Raw genomic sequence first — 16,458 nt, forward strand, 5'->3', positions numbered from 1 at the left:
ATTGGGACTTCCACCATATCTATGAATTGTCAACCTATCTGATTTATAGAGCATTAAATTTTTTCCTTCCCTGTTTATAAGTCGTTCCAAATTTCAGCACCAAGGAAACTAAGATATCCAAAACTGCATGTTTACTTATATCTCTACTTACTTACAAGTAGATCTTGCTCAACAGTGATTCAAGTCTTCAGTCCAAAGTATAACTTTACTACCAAGTTCTTTCTTGCTATCCATTCACAATTGCACAGCCAAGAGAGAATGGAGGGAATAACTCCTCACAAAATCACCTGTAATGTAAATCATTGCATACTGTGTACAATGGGATAATAAAAAATTACTTACCACATTTTCATACTGCTAGACTAACATTCAAGTAAATGTAAAATGCAAATTTTTTCTCATGATCAACAATTTAGGCAAACAAGACAAATTAGCATGAAGACCAAAATTGCACTCAAAACAATAATGCATGTATACATTATTGGTGCAAAAAGTTTTCAGATTCTGCTAACCCCATGTTAAGATTGATTGAAAATGTTGGGGTCATAGTAAATAAACAATATATAATATATATTCCCTATGCAGTTAAATCATAGCCAACCTCTCATAGCCAATCATAGCCGACAAAACTTAATGCTTGTATTCACATGATAAACTCTGATTGTGTAAATAGATTGTAAAGAAAGATTCTTCAAAGAGCAACTTCACAACCTACCAAAAATTGGCTTCATGAGAATGGACTAAATTTTTTACATGCTTATCATTAAGGTCATTGCCCAACAAGATCCCCTCCTGTCAATCCAGTCTTGATATTTATAGTTTGAATTCAAAAGTGCAATTTCTATCACAATACCAAATGCTTTAGACTGTGTGGGACAAATACAAGTGCTCTTGCAGTTTTTGTTCTCAACATAATTTACTGACTTTTTAAACGATGAATCTTATTACCTATCTTGTAAGGGTTATTCAAGCTTAAGCATCACTACACAAGGGTTATGTATCTATGTGTTGTCCAAAGTTGTCTCTTGCTGTTTATTAATCTCAAAACCCATCAAAGGCAGCCCACCCCTACTGTCAAACCAGTTTTGAGGTATAGTGGGAATGCACATTGGCAAATGAAATGCTACTTCAATTTGCATAACTGACAGCTCCTAATAATACAACCAAAAATATATCATTAACTCTATCAATGCATTTTTTGCTTATTTCCAAGAGAGTGTGCATTTGCAATTGTGTAGTCAAAATAATTTAATGAGTGCTTGGCATTACCTGAAATTAGCTGAAATTGGCTGAAATGATGCTGAATCCTCCTATCTATATCATAAATATAGAAGCTTGAAATGTAACCATAAAACTGTTAAGCTTGCTCTTTCATTTCTATCAAACTAATAGCAATATTATGCTTGCTTTAACAGCCAACATAGAACTTCAGAATTATTTCATGCCATTTTCCTAACAAGGTTTTATTATTATTGTGCCAATCATTACAAGAACATCACAATCATTACAGGAAAGAACATCACAAAAAACAAAGTGGCAGACAAGGTTGAGTTGACTGTCACTGGCTTGGTGGGCCACCAGCTTTGAAAACTCTACATGTCATTTTTATGATATCAATGCAGCCGAAAGGGCTAATCCAGAACCGATGACCGACGATTTGGTAGCTTTTAAAAAAGCTGTTTGTTTATATGGTAAGTGGCAACATGACTTCGTTTTTCAACTCCTACTTCTTCGACTTTCCAGTCTTGGATTTCTTCCCAGCCGGTGATTTTGCTGTCTTCTTGCTGGCACTGGCAGCCTTTTTGGGTTTGCTCTTAACAGCAGCCGATGCCTTCTTACCAGCAGCCACTTTAGGCTTCTTTGCCACTTTGGCCTTGGGCTTCTTTGGTGACTTGTTGGCTCCACTGGCTTTCTTTGGTGTCGAGGCCTTCTTCTTTGCAGGGCTTTTCTTGGCTGAAGAGGCAGTCTTTTTGGCAGCAACCTTCTTCGCTGCTGCTGGCTTTTTCGCAACCTTTTTTGCAGCTACTGGCTTTTTCACTGCTGCAGGCTTCTTGGCGGCGGCAGGCAGCTTGAACGATCCTGAAGCCCCTACCCCTTTCGTTTGGATGAGAGAACCAGAGGCGACCAGTTTTTTCAAAGAGGCTTTAAGGTTTCTCTTCAGAGCACTCTCATCACCAAGACCTTTGTAATTAGACTGCAAATACTTGGCAATTTTCTGTCGCGATGACCCATTTCGCTCCTTCAAATTTCTGATTGCTTCCGCGATCATGTCCTTGTACGCAGGGTGTGCAGCAGGCTTCTTTGGCGCCGCTGCCTTCTTCGCTTTCTTTGGTGATGTAGCAGACGAATCCATGTTTATTGCGAGCTACTACTTCAATCCAAATAGTATTCAACTTTCACGAGAGTTTCCTCACTCCACTGCAGATAACAAATCAAAACAGCCCACCTTCGTTCGATGGAATATTTAAACCTCTTGCGATTAGGCGCCAAAACCCACGTGACCTTTAAAAGTTTAGGCCATCATGGCAGTCATTTTTGTGCTTCTTGCTAAAACTAATTGGCCCATATAGCCTTAGCCGTGGAAAATACAATCTTGAAAGCTTTCAAGTCAGCAGTATCATGTTACATAGTTGCATTGTTAGCCTTTGCAATGCGACTTTGGTGAATATTGAAGCAAAATATTCAATTTCAAGTGGTATTGCTCAACCTGCCTTCAAACGTTGTTTGGTTATTTGCTTTTGCAGTCGTCACACCACCTGTTCTTAACCATGAAAAGGCAAGTTTAAAATGTACATGCATTGATGGAATGAGAAAAATGTAGTAGCCTTTCTTGATGACCACAAAAAACGCATAATTTGGGCCAAATTTGATTTTTAAGAAACACAGTACAATTTTACCAGCAAACTGTTTCGAATACTAACTTTTTTACCCTTCGGTCTAAAACATTGGCTTTACATTTGATTACATAATCTATCTGGCAATTTATTAAAAAACTTACTGCAATAAAAAACTACTCTTGTTTCATCAATAAGCGGTGGAGGCCCTCAATAAAGGTAGAGTCGAAAACCTAACCCCCATAAGCAGCAGTTCTTGGGCGGGGTTAGGGGTTGACAAAACGAAAGGAAGTTTAGAAATATTTTAAAAGAAAAACAAACCTGTTTCAAGTTTAAGGCAAGAAAACTTTTTTAAAAAAAGCACACTATCACAGAATGACAGAAGCAATCATTGTCAAAATTGAATGTGATCACATATAAATGGTAAAAGAAAGCACCAATTGGAATGAAAAGGTCTGGAATGAACAGGTTAGTGGAAAACTTTCCAAATCTCAGTAACTGACGGGTTTGGAAAAGAGGGGTGAGTGAAAAAGTTGCCCTGATTCTAATTAAGGGGGAATGATTAACAACCCCTTTCAATTGGAAACTGAATAAATATGAGCGAGGCGCTGGTTTTTTAAAGCTTTTGCTCAATATAGAGCCAAAATTATTTTTAACAGAACAATATTTACGGCACACAAAGAAAGTACTAAGTGCCAGCCATAACGCCCTCCTCTGTCCTCCCCTCTCGTGAAAAATAAATAGGCCTCACATCGTGTGTGTTAGTGGGTATAGCAACGAGATTGGTCAATTTGGTAGCTTTTAAAAAAGCTGTTTTGGATATTAGACGACGAGAAAAACTCGTTCGTGTAAACGACAAGTTTACTTGCTGCTTGTGTACTTGGTGACGGCCTTGGTGCCCTCACTGACAGCATGCTTGGCAAGTTCACCGGGAAGGAGAAGCCTGACGGCAGTCTGGATTTCCCTCGAAGTGATCGTTGCCTTCTTGTTGTAGTGGGCGAGACGCGAAGCTTCTTGAGCAATCCTTTCGAAGATGTCGTTGACAAAGGAGTTCATGATGCTCATGGCCTTGCTTGAAACGCCGGTATCGGGATGGACTTGCTTAAGTACCTTGTAGATGTAAATCGAGTAGCTCTCCTTGCGCTTTTTTGACCTCTTCTTATCTCCAGAGGCAGCCTTGCCTCCTTTCTTGCCAACTCCTGCTTTCTTCTCCCCCTTCTTGGCAACCTTTGGGGCCTGTTTTCCTCCTTTTGCTGGGGCGTCAGACATCTTGCTTGAAATGAAATGAGAATCTTCGATAGATAGACAAAGCAACAGTGATCTGGTCTTTTGGCGCCAGCGCAAGCTTTTAGTATATTTGTTGGCAGCTGAGTGATTAGCTCGAAGGCCATGTGACACACGTCGATTCGCTGTCTCGTGCTCGCTTATTGTTCGCGGTCGATAGCGGGGGTGTTGATTGGTAGATCTCGAGTAAATTCCGTTTACAAATTTCCCACTTTGGCGGGCAAGCAGACAGTTGCGAACAAATTTGTTTACCTTACAGCAAGGGACCATTTCATATTTTTAATTTGAGAACTGCCAGTGTAGAAACATGTCTGGACGCGGAAAAGGAGGAAAAGCTAAGGCCAAGGCAAGGTCGAGGACATCCAGAGCTGGTCTTCAGTTCCCAGTCGGACGTATCCACAGATTGTTGAGAAAGGGAAACTATGCTGAACGAGTTGGATCGGGGGCTCCCGTCTATCTTGCAGCCGTACTCGAGTATCTCTCGGCAGAAATCTTGGAGTTGGCTGGCAATGCCGCCAGGGACAACAAAAAGTCAAGAATCATCCCTCGACACTTGCAGCTTGCAATCAGAAACGACGAGGAGCTGAACAAATTGCTGAGTGGAGTGACCATTGCACAAGGTGGTGTCCTGCCCAACATTCAGGCGGTACTCTTACCAAAGAAGACCGAGCAGAAAGCTCCAAAATCATAAAGCTTCGACTCACTTGTTGGCCCGGCCACTTATTCATTGAAAACGGTTTTTTTAAAAACCACCACGAAAACTGATTTGGTGTACCTGCTTGTCACACGCACGATAGGCACATTCTGTGTAGAGGCTATCGATGTACACATATCTATCTAATTACATTTTGTGAAAAAGGCAATCGATTTACGCACATCTAATAGCTTATTAGGATTGTAGGCTATATTCGGTTGGGAGTAGGTAGTGTTTGGCTGACATTCGATGTTTTCATGCTGCTTCTCGAGGGCTGTGCACCATTTAGACTAACATTCATAGCCTGAAATAATGATATGCGGCCTAATAAAAAAAATGCATAAAGATAATGAGATACAACATTCAACAGCAAATAGCTAACTATGGTTTGAAAAAGGTTTAAAATGAAATAACCATGGTTATTTCAAATTGTTTATTACAAGGTCTTTCTTTATCTTTATACTTTCCCGTGTGCAAGTGCTATTTGTTTATCCTAGGGAGGCTATATAGTTACAGCTTCGTTTTTCAAAAGCCTCTCTGGTTGGAATTATAATATATTTTATTCAGTCTTCTAAACAAAGTTGACATTTCGAATTCTTGCTGTCTGCCTACGAAATAACTTACCATTCTTTGTGTTCAAAAAATTGGCATGTATTAACTACTTCAACCGGGATATATAGATAGATATTAATTGTATGTTCTTTCATGCATGGTATTAAAGGGTCTTGATTGCAAAACGGTTGAGTTATAATGAGCGAAGTAAAATTTTCAATTAATCTATTGTGTTAATCGTGTGTTGTCACAAGGTTTAGAACATTGGGTAACATTGGCATTTTTAGTAGCTTTTAAAAAAGCTGTTTGTTTTGTTGAAGAAGGCGAGCCACTCCAGTCGTTCGTCCAGTAAACAAGACGACGCAACTTAACCGCCAAATCCGTACAATGTTCGGCCTTGTCTCTTCAAAGCGTAGACGACATCCATGGCGGTGACAGTCTTTCGCTTGGCATGTTCTGTGTATGTGACTGCATCACGAATGACGTTCTCGAGGAAAACCTTGAGAACACCTCGTGTCTCTTCGTAAATGAGACCAGAGATTCTCTTTACTCCTCCACGACGAGCCAATCGGCGAATGGCTGGCTTGGTGATGCCTTGGATGTTGTCACGAAGAATCTTTCGATGACGCTTGGCACCTCCTTTGCCAAGACCCTTTCCTCCTTTTCCTCTTCCAGACATGATTGATGAAAGTTTTGCAATGTAAGTCCAAAGAGGTCGGGTGGTGCGGAGCGCCGTAATATAGGGCAGCGGTAATATGGAGAAGTGACTGTTGCCGTAAAATAGGGAAGTCCTCAGAAAAGGCTTTAAACGATTGTTTTAGTCTTTTTCCACTACATTTAACGACAGATCTTCGAAATAAAGTCTATCAAATGAAATATCTCCCAGAGTTTTATCGATTTACTCCTTAAAACTTTCATAAAATCTATCTTCGACACTCTAGCTCATTTAGGCCCGTCTTTCTTTTGTTTCCTCCACGAATATGAGGTTCATCCGCGCGTCTAACTAACACATTCGCGCGAATATATGACTTCAGTACAGTAAGATGGAGAAGTACTTTATAAAACACGTAAAACCTTTCAAAATAAAAGCAACAGTAGCAAATTTATTAGCCTGCCACATAATTACGATGCTTGTTGCAAAATTTTAACCAATATATGCGTCTTCCTTGTGTGTTTTGGTAATGGTACTCCCAGCGCCGTAATATGGGGCAGTCGGTTGCAACGCCCCCTGTTAGAATCCAAACTTGATTCATTTTACGCAAAATTTGTCAAAACACAGATTTCATTGCCATTTCATGCATGATATTGGCCAAAATCACTATATTTTCAATGGGAGAGTCATGTTCTCCCAGCGCCGTAATATGGGGCAGTCGGTTGCAACGCCCCCTGTTAGAATCCAAACTTGATTCATTTTACGCAAAATTTGTCAAAATACAGATTTCATTGCCATTCCATGCATGATATTGGCCAAAATGTTTGTTTTAAACCATAAAAAAGGACAAGCACAGCTTGTCAAAACTAAGAAAAACAGTGTAATATCAACCTCAACCAGATCACATTGGGCCCTCTCACAAAATCTTGTGTCTATAGGAGATCTTGGATCCAGTTTGTTGTTAGAACAGGGTGCCCAACTTGAAAGGGGCGTGTGTCAGTATAGATATACTTTACTGCTATATATAACATATACATACATGTTGTTATTTATAATTTTGAGTCCTTGCTAGCTCATCAGCCAATCCACCAGGTAGAGCATTTCGGGGCTTATGATCAGTGTGATTTTTTTTTTATATCCAGATAAAATGTTACAATACAAATTACATTCTACATTACTTGCTAATTACTCTACGATACTACAGGTACGATACCATGGAGAGCAATGGACAATGCCAACCCCATGGCCATTACATGCAACTAGAGAAACAAATACGAACGCTACACTTACACTTAATCAATGTTACAAAAAAAGAAAAGAAGTATATATATATAGAAGATTACAGGTACAAGATAATACGTTTTGAAAAACTAAAAATAGCAAATAAGTGGGTGAGACACAAGACTAAGGGATATTTGATGAAACTGATTTTATGGTCATTCAAAGCGTTCCGTTCTTGAAATATACAGAATAGTAGATTCCAAAATGAATTTATTTACTTCAAATGGCAATTTTTTGTCGCCGTACAAAAGAATCTGTAAAAGGATAGGATTAGGAACGTTGGTAAATTCAAAAGAGTGCAGTACTGGAATGACACAAGCAGATTTCCCGAAACACCACATATTCGTAATTTATAAAGAAGGCCGATGTGCCATACCCGATCGAACGCTTTAGAGATGTCAAGATATACAGAGCAAACATCAAGAGTTGGATTACAGTCGAGCGCAGAGTAGATAGAATGAGTAATAGAGACTAACTGATTTATCGTTGAGTCTCCCGGACGTAAACCTGACTGGTTTGGGTTCAAGATGTTTTCAGAAAGCAAATGAGAATATAAAGAATCAAAAATCAATTTCTCTAAGATTTTCCCAAAAATCGGAAGAAGGGAAATTGGTCGATAATTCTCTTTTAAGTTCTTTTCATTTTTTTTGTGCACAGGAACAACGTTTGCACACTTCCAAGTTTCAGGGAAAATACCCTTAAACAAACAATTCTCGAAGATTAACTTCAATGGCAGTACAAGTGCGCTATCACAAATTTTTATCATTCGCACAGAGATATCATCCCATCCATGAGCTTTGTTAGGGTTTAGCGATCGAATTATTCTCAATATTTTATCGTCAGTTATAGCGATGTTTGTTAGTTCAGTGCCATGTTCCGGTGGATCTCGTGGAGTGTCACTCCCAGTGTCTAAAGTAGTACATTGTAGGATGAAATAATCATTGAAAATCTGAGCCTTAGATGAGAAGTCAAGAACAAAAATGTCATTTTCTACGAGGGGAGGTATTTCTGGAATTTTAGCTTTGTTTAGGACTTTATTGATCAGCGACCAGTAAGTTTTACTACCAGTAGTAGGATTTGCAAGAGTCGTTCCGATCTTGGAGTAATATTTCTGCTTAGCATCTTCAACAATTTTAGAACTTAGAGAGATCATGTTTTGGATTTCTCTATGCATGTCTGCAGGTCGGCCCTTTCTAACAAAAGATTTGTAGGCGCGATTCTTTTTCCGAAGAAATGCTTTGATACCCTTGGTCACCCATGGGGCTTGACACGGCCTTATCGCTGTTCGTACTTCTCCATTAGAACCACTTTGGCCTCCAGCATTTCGATCTTCAATCGCTGTTGGTTAATAATGTCTTTCAAATCTCTTACATCATCTTTAGTGGCCAAACTAGCCAATTTGCTGTCCAGAATTTCTGAAATTGCCTTAAGCATTTGCTTATTGGATTTCTCTACCGGATCCTTCAACTCCTCGACAGGGCCTAAGCGTTCTTCGGCACGGCCTGCATGTTTCTCGTTCGAATGCGTTTTTCTTGACTTTTTTTTCTGCTCGGCGTGTTAGCATTTCATCTCAGCCATTCCAACCCTATATGACATTCCTTTTTTATCGAGCGCCACTGTCCCCACTGCAACTGGAGTTTCTCACAGCTGCGTGTAGCACGTCATCCTCCCCCAAAAAAAAGAAATTGTGATTGTATCAGTATGATCAATACGGTTTCAAACAAGCACCCAGGTGCAAAGGAGCATACTGATCATAAGCCTGTATGATCAGTATGCTCATAATACTGAATACAGTAATACAGTAATACTGTATACAGTAATACTATAATACAGTAATACTGAACATTATGACCAAAAGCATATTGAAAATATAGTGATTTTGGCCAATATCATGCATGGAATGGCAATGAAATCTGTGTTTTGACAAATTTTGCGTAAAATGAATCAAGTTTGGATTCTAACAGGGGGCGTTGCAATCGACTGCCCCATATTACGGCGCTGGGAGAACATGAATCTCCCATTGAAAATATAGTGATTTTGGCCAATATCATGCATGGAATGGCAATGAAATCTGTGTTTTGACAAATTTTGCGTAAAATGAATCAAGTTTGGATTCTAACAGGGGGCGTTGCAACCGACTGCCCCATATTACGGCGCTGGGAGTACCATTACCAAAACACACAAGGAAGACGCATATATTGGTTAAAATTTTGCAACAAGCATCGTAATTATGTGGCAGGCTAATAAATTTGCTACTGTTGCTTTTATTTTGAAAGGTTTTACGTGTTTTATGAAGTACTTCTCCATCTTACTGCACTGAAGTCATATATTCGCGCGAATGTCATAGTTAGACGCGCGGATGAACCTCATATTCGTGGAGGAAACAAAAGAAAGACGGGCCTAAATGAGCTAGAGTGTCGAAGATAGATTTTTTGAAAGTTTTAAGGAGTAAATCGATAAAACTCTGGGAGATATTTCATTTGATAGACTTTATTTCGAAGATCTTTCGTTAAATGTAGTGGAAAAAGACTAAAACAAGCGTTTAAAGCCTTTTCTGAGGACTTCCCTATTTTACGGCAACAGTCACTTCTCCATATTACCGCTGCCCTATATTACGGCGCTCCGCACCACGGCGGTTGAGTCCAAACGACAGTACGCTAAACAAGTGAACTGCGCAAATTGCTGAAGCTGCTGCAAACTGCAGGGTTTATATTCAGTAGAAAATGCGAACGTATTAGGAGCACTTTCTTTATCTTGCCTTGTTGGTTGCTTTGTTGGCGCCTTTTGTAACTCTACTGAAGCAAAGTGTACGAAAGTTCTACCGACGCTTTGTTCTACTATCCATTTTCTGATGACGTTTTATGCTTACGTTTTTTTTGAAAAGAATATCAGACGAAATACTTGAGAATGTTTAAAATGTTTGCTCTTTCCAAAGCCATTTTTGAATTTTGTTTCACAAAAAGATTGTTCGCAAACATCATTCACGTAAAAAGTTGCTATTGTTGCCAATAACCAAGACAAACAATTCTCAAAATTAAGAGAGAGTAATTTAAAATTGTTGAATCCTCTAAAAATGTCGCGATTTCTGTTTCCCCCAACTTTTAATCAGATCGTAAGAACAAGATTACCTTCAGATCGTAAGTTCAGAACAAGACTACTGGCAGCTCGAAAGTTTAGGGAACAATCAGCCAATGGGCTTCCTGTTTTTGTCATCTGTCTTCTGTTCTCCCGGCATGTCACGTGGCTTGCTGAATGATTTCAAATTGAAGTCGAATGGCGCCATTTTGCAGATTGATATCCGTTGTGCCTACCGCTCAGTCACCACGCAAATTTCTTCGTTGAGGTATTAAAATGGCTCGTACAAAGCAGACTGCAAGAAAATCGACTGGAGGAAAAGCTCCTCGCAAACAATTGGCAACCAAGGCTGCACGAAAGAGTGCCCCAGCAACTGGAGGAGTAAAGAAACCTCACAGATATAGGCCCGGCACAGTTGCTCTGAGAGAGATTCGTAGATACCAGAAGTCGACCGAGTTGTTGATCAGGAAACTGCCCTTCCAAAGGCTCGTCCGAGAAATTGCCCAAGACTTCAAGACAGACTTGCGCTTTCAGAGCTCGGCAGTGATGGCCCTCCAAGAGGCATCAGAAGCTTACCTAGTTGGACTGTTTGAAGACACCAACTTGTGCGCCATTCATGCCAAACGTGTTACCATTATGCCAAAGGACATACAACTGGCCAGGAGGATTCGAGGGGAGAGAGCTTAATTCAACAAGCAAATTTCATCTTTGTCGATGAATTCTTTGAAAAAACGGTTTTTTTAAAAACCACCACGAACACCAGAGCTTATATTTCTCCAGCCAGAATACACACGACATGGTCGACTCAAATCAGTTTACTTTTGTTCATATGTTTCATATATATGTTCATGTGTATACACAAAACCTTTAGATATGTACAATTTGAAAACGTGAAGAAATAAATTTAAAGCAAGCATTATCTGAATGAAGGGAATTCTTAAAGAGGGAGGTTTTCTGAATGAAGGGAATTCTTAAAGAGGGAGGTTTTTAACAAGCAAACTACTTGGGCTGGGACGTCCTCCATATCTATGAATTGTCAACTTTCCTTAGAAGGCTGATTTATAGAGCATTAAATTCTTTCCTTCCCTGTTTATAAGTCATTCCAAATTTCAGCACCAAGGAAACTAAGATATCCAAAACTGCATGTTTACTTATCTTACTTACAAGTAGATCTTGCTCAACAGTGATTCAAGTCTTCAGTCCAAAGTATAACTTTACTACCAAGTTCTTTCTTGCTATCCATTCACAATTGCACAGCCAAGAGAGAATGGAGGGAATAACTCCTTACAAAATCACCTGTAATGTAAATCATTGCATACTGTGTACAATGGGATAATAAAAAATTACTTACCACATTTTCATACTGCTAGACTAACATTCAAGTAAATATAAAATGCAAATTTTTTCTCATGATCAACACTTTAGGCAAACAAGACAAATTAGCATGAAGGCTAAAATTGCACTCAAAACAATAATGCATGTATACATTATTAGTGCAAAAAGTTTTCAGATTCTGCTAACCCCATGTTAAGATTGATTGAAAATGTTGGGGTCATAGTAAATAAACAATATATAATATATATTCCCTATGCAGTTAAATCATAGCCAACCTCTCATAGCCAATCATAGCCGACAAAACTTAATGCTTGTATTCACATGATAAACTCTGATTGTGTAAATAGATTGTAAAAAAAGATTCCTCAAAGAGCAACTTCACAACCTACCAAAAATTGGCTTCATGAGAATAGACTAAATTTTTTACATGCTTATCATTAAGGTCATTGCCCAAGAAGATCCCCTCCTGTCAATCCAGTCTTGATATTTATAGTTTGAATTCAAAAGTGCAATTTCTATCACAATACCAAATGTTTTAGACTGTTTGGGACAAATACAAGTGCTCTTGCAGTTTTTGTTCTCAACATAATTTACTGACTTTTTAAACGATGAATCTTATTACCTATCTTGTAAGGGTTATTCAAGCTTAAGCATCACTACACAAGGGTTATGTATCTATGTGTTGTCCAAAGTTGTCTCTTGCTGTTTATTAATCTCAAAACCCATCAAAGGCAGCCCACCCCTACTGTCAAACCAGTTTTTAGGGATAGTGGGAATGCACATTGGCAAATGAAATGCTACTTCAATTTGCATAACTGACAGCTCCTAATAATACAACCAAAAATATATCATTAACTCTATCAATGCATTTTTTGCTTATTTTCAAGAGAGTGTGCATTTGCAATTGTGTAGTCAAAATAATTTAATGAGTGCTTGGCATTACCTGAAATTAGCTGAAATTGGCTGAAATGATGCTGAATCCTCCTATCTATATCATAAATATAGAAGCTTGAAATGTAACCATAAAACTGTTAAGCTTGCTCTTTCATTTCTATCAAACTAATAGCAATATTATGCTTGCTTTAACAGCCAACATAGAACTTCAGAATTATTTCATGCCATTTTCCTAACAATGTTTTATCATTATTGTGCCAATCATTACAAGAACATCACAATCATTACGGAAAGAACATCACAAAAAACAAAGTGGCAGACAAGGTTGAGTTGACTGTCACTGGCTTGGTGGGCCACCAGCTTTGAAAACTCTACATGTCATTTTTATGATATCAATGCAGCCGAAAGGGCTAATCCAGAACCGATGACCGACGATTTGGTAGCTTTTAAAAAAGCTGTTTGTTTATATGGTAAGTGGCAACATGACTTCGTTTTTCAACTCCTACTTCTTCGACTTTCCAGTTTTGGATTTCTTCCCAGCCGGTGATTTTGCTGTCTTCTTGCTGGCACTGGCAGCCTTTTTGGGTTTGCTCTTAACAGCAGCCGATGCCTTCTTACCAGCAGCCACTTTAGGCTTCTTTGCCACTTTGGCCTTGGGCTTCTTTGGTGACTTGTTGGCTCCACTGGCTTTCTTTGGTGTCGAGGCCTTCTTCTTTGCAGGGCTTTTCTTGGCTGAAGAGGCAGTCTTTTTGGCAGCAACCTTCTTCGCTGCTGCTGGCTTTTTCGCAACCTTTTTTGCAGCTACTGGCTTTTTCACTGCTGCAGGCTTCTTGGCGGCGGCAGGCAGCTTGAACGATCCTGAAGCCCCTACCCCTTTCGTTTGGATGAGAGAACCAGAGGCGACCAGTTTTTTCAAAGAGGCCTTAAGGTTTCTCTTCAGAGCACTCTCATCACCAAGACCTTTGTAATTAGACTGCAAATACTTGGCAATTTTCTGTCGCGATGACCCATTTCGCTCCTTCAAATTTCTGATTGCTTCCGCGATCATGTCCTTGTACGCAGGGTGTGCAGCAGGCTTCTTTGGCGCCGCTGCCTTCTTCGCTTTCTTTGCTGATGTAGCAGACGAATCCATGTTACTTCTTCCCAGCTACTACTTCAATCAAAATGGTACCCAACTTTCACGAGAGTTTCCTCACTGCCACTGCAGATAACAAATCAAAACAGCCCACCTTCGTTCGATGGAATATTTAAACCTCTTGCGATTAGGCGCCAAAACCCACGTGACCTTTAAAAGTTTAGGCCATCATGGCAGTCATTTTTGTGCTTCTTGCTAAAACTAATTGGCCCATATAGCCTTAGCCGTGGAAAATACAATCTTGAAAGCTTTCAAGTCAGCAATATCATGTTATATAGTTGCATTAATAGCTTTTGCAATGGGACTTTGGTGAATATTGAAGCAAAATATTCAATTTCAAGTGGTATTGTTCAACCTGCCTTCAAACGTTGTTTGGTTATTTGCTTTTGTAGTCGTCACACCACCTGTTCTTAACCATGAAAAGGCAAATTTAAAATGTACATGCATTGATGGAATCAGAAAAATGTAGTAGCCTTTCTTGATGAGCACAAAAAACGCATAATTTGGGCCAAATTTGATTTGAAGAAACACAGTACAATTTTACCAACAAACTGTTTCTAATACTAACTTTTTTACCCCTCGGTCTAAAACATTGGCTTTACATTTGATTACATAATCTATCTGGCAATTTATTAAAAATCTTACTGCAATGGCTACTCTTGTGTCATCGATAACCGGCGGGGGCTCTCAATAAAGGTAGAGTCGAAAAGCTATCCCCCCCCTCCCAATAAGCAGCAATTCTTGGGCGGGGTTAGGAGTTGATAAAACGAAAGGAAGTTAAGCAATATTTTAAAAGAAAAACAAACCTGTTTCAAGTTTAAGGAAGGCAAGAAAACTTTTTTAAAAAAGGAAACTATCACAGAATGACATTACGATGTGATCGAAGATAAATGGCAAAAGAATGCACTAATTGATGTTTGATTTTTTTTATTCCTATGCAGTGGTCTCAGTTATTAATTAGAAAAGGCCCCGCGAAAAGGCTTCTCTTGTCGAGAAGATGAAACAGAACTTCACCATAAAAATATGAGTAATGTTTTGTTTCCATGCATCTTATATTATACGTGGTAGGCAGAGGTCTTGAATGGTGTTTTCGATTGCTTAGAAAATAATACTTCTGATTTTATCAAAATGCTATGCTTAGAGGGTGATTGATCAACTACCATTTGATTATAATTCTTGTCCAAGTGCGAATGAGTCAATGTTTTTTATGACGTACTAAATTAATTAAGACTTGATGTACTAGCTAATTTTGGAAGTTTCCATGCAAGATTGGACGCATTTATTAGATTTTTCCTCCATCGACCTACCAATTTGCAGTTTGAGCAAATCATATCGTTTGAAGCAATATAATCGAAAGCTTGGCGCACTAACAGAGAATTTTACAGATGGCGATATTTTGATCTTTTCTACGTTTTGACTGCAGAAAGTAAAAATTTCATTCCAGGTTCGCGATAATGAAGGTATATGTATTTCAACAGGATAAATTGCTGAGCTATGCTGACACCGCTGACACCGCTGACACAGGCATGTAAACCAAAATAGCTCAAACTGCTCGTATTTGTTTTATAAGGACAAGATTTAATGGCATGCAAGCATTGGTAAATTGCAACATTTAGGAACATTTTTGACAGAAAAGGTTTGGGTTGAAATAATACTAAAAACATTACACAACTTGCAGTTATGTCAATCATACAGTGAGTGCCTAGAAATTTTGTGTGGATGTCAGTTGGAAGTAATATCATTATCCATTTGAAAATGTAATTTATTTCTTGAATTGCTTGAATAGATCCAAATGATATTTATCTTTTTAATTTATTTGAAAATAATATCAGTCCCCAAACAACGTTTCTAGGCCTAGATGGCCCCTAGCTTAAAACGTCAACAAAAGCTAACCCAATACAACTAAGCATGTGTTATATAAGGCTCTAATTACAAAAGGCTTCAATAAAATTATAACATAACCAACTATGGGCAAACAATACTACTTGAGTTCATAAAAAACCATAGCATTTTGTTTCCTTTTTTCAAACTATCAATAACATATTTGTAAAGCATAAAGTTGAAAAAGTAAGGAGCTAAAAGTCATAGGGATTGTTGTTGCAAGAGCTGTTCTTTTTTCAGAAACAATTTATTGGGTTATTATCCATACAAACTTGTTGTTTTTATTGAAAAAGTTTACATTTGAAAATATCATGTTTATTTTATATAAAAAGCTTTGTCGTAAATAATCACAGTCTAGTTGCAATTCAATGGCATTAAGCGGCAACTAATCAAATATTATATATACACAACTCTACAATTTACTCTTCTCGATTTCAAGATCATAAGAGCTCATCCTAATTATAGGCAACGAACAGTGTTCTTGACAATTAAATATATAAGACAAGTATGGTTCAAAATTGAGTGTTGTCAAAGGCTGCGTATGTACACACATTTCTGTTTTTTCAGTTATATGGCCTTACAGGTTTTCAACAGATACCCTGCTGAATGATTAAACTAAAGGAAACGGTTATTTCTTAATGTTGTGGAATGTTAGGAACATGAAGGCTTCGTATTATATGAAATTTAGAACTAAGAACATTCTTATTGGTTTTTTCACATATCTCTAAGAGCATTGTAAGCCGATATACGTCCAACGAACCCTCCTCGTAGTGGAATGTCGGGGGTTTTGTACAAATTATCGTGCAACGATGTATTCTGCAGATCGATGCTGACAGCCGAA

General features: G+C 38.5%; 5 protein-coding genes and 1 pseudogene across 5 annotated transcripts; 2 read left to right on the forward strand and 4 right to left on the reverse strand.

Moving 5' to 3' along the window:
• Positions 1–1,315: 1,315 nt before the first annotated feature.
• Positions 1,316–2,386, reverse strand: LOC148959473 (uncharacterized). The gene has a single exon (XM_089110533.1). The coding sequence runs from the start codon at positions 2,351–2,353 to the stop codon at positions 1,724–1,726; it is 630 nt and encodes a 209-aa protein (XP_088966659.1). The 5' UTR covers positions 2,354–2,386; the 3' UTR covers positions 1,316–1,723.
• Positions 2,387–3,623: 1,237 nt separating this feature from the next.
• On the reverse strand, positions 3,624–4,153 carry LOC148959474 (histone H2B pseudogene; annotated as a pseudogene).
• Positions 4,154–4,328: 175 nt separating this feature from the next.
• Positions 4,329–5,086, forward strand: LOC148959475 (histone H2A). The gene has a single exon (XM_089110543.1). The coding sequence runs from the start codon at positions 4,426–4,428 to the stop codon at positions 4,807–4,809; it is 384 nt and encodes a 127-aa protein (XP_088966669.1). The 5' UTR covers positions 4,329–4,425; the 3' UTR covers positions 4,810–5,086.
• A 645-nt stretch (positions 5,087–5,731) lies between these two features.
• Positions 5,732–6,043, reverse strand: LOC148959476 (histone H4). Its single transcript, XM_089110930.1, has one exon. It carries the CDS (start codon positions 6,041–6,043, stop codon positions 5,732–5,734), a length of 312 nt encoding a protein of 103 aa, XP_088967056.1.
• Positions 6,044–10,560: 4,517 nt separating this feature from the next.
• Positions 10,561–11,494, forward strand: LOC148959477 (histone H3). The gene has a single exon (XM_089110546.1). It carries the CDS (start codon positions 10,649–10,651, stop codon positions 11,057–11,059), a length of 411 nt encoding a protein of 136 aa, XP_088966672.1. The 5' UTR covers positions 10,561–10,648; the 3' UTR covers positions 11,060–11,494.
• Positions 11,495–12,901: 1,407 nt separating this feature from the next.
• On the reverse strand, positions 12,902–13,869 carry LOC148959478 (uncharacterized). The gene has a single exon (XM_089110769.1). It carries the CDS (start codon positions 13,731–13,733, stop codon positions 13,104–13,106), a length of 630 nt encoding a protein of 209 aa, XP_088966895.1. The 5' UTR covers positions 13,734–13,869; the 3' UTR covers positions 12,902–13,103.
• Between the last annotated feature and the right edge of the window lie 2,589 nt (positions 13,870–16,458).

Source organism: Rhopilema esculentum, chromosome 10, assembly GCF_057945365.1.
Source record: "Rhopilema esculentum isolate cy_ngs chromosome 10, ASM5794536v1, whole genome shotgun sequence".
NCBI lineage: Eukaryota > Metazoa > Cnidaria > Scyphozoa > Rhizostomeae > Rhizostomatidae > Rhopilema > Rhopilema esculentum.

What these genes read in the sequence shown, in the direction of transcription:
- LOC148959473 (XM_089110533.1), bottom strand. Translation starts at nt 2,353, where the DNA reads ATGGATTCGTCTGCTACATCACCAAAGAAAGCGAAGAAGGCAGCGGCG.
- LOC148959475 (XM_089110543.1), top strand. Translation starts at nt 4,426, where the DNA reads ATGTCTGGACGCGGAAAAGGAGGAAAAGCTAAGGCCAAGGCAAGGTCG.
- LOC148959476 (XM_089110930.1), bottom strand. Translation starts at nt 6,043, where the DNA reads ATGTCTGGAAGAGGAAAAGGAGGAAAGGGTCTTGGCAAAGGAGGTGCC.
- LOC148959477 (XM_089110546.1), top strand. Translation starts at nt 10,649, where the DNA reads ATGGCTCGTACAAAGCAGACTGCAAGAAAATCGACTGGAGGAAAAGCT.
- LOC148959478 (XM_089110769.1), bottom strand. Translation starts at nt 13,733, where the DNA reads ATGGATTCGTCTGCTACATCAGCAAAGAAAGCGAAGAAGGCAGCGGCG.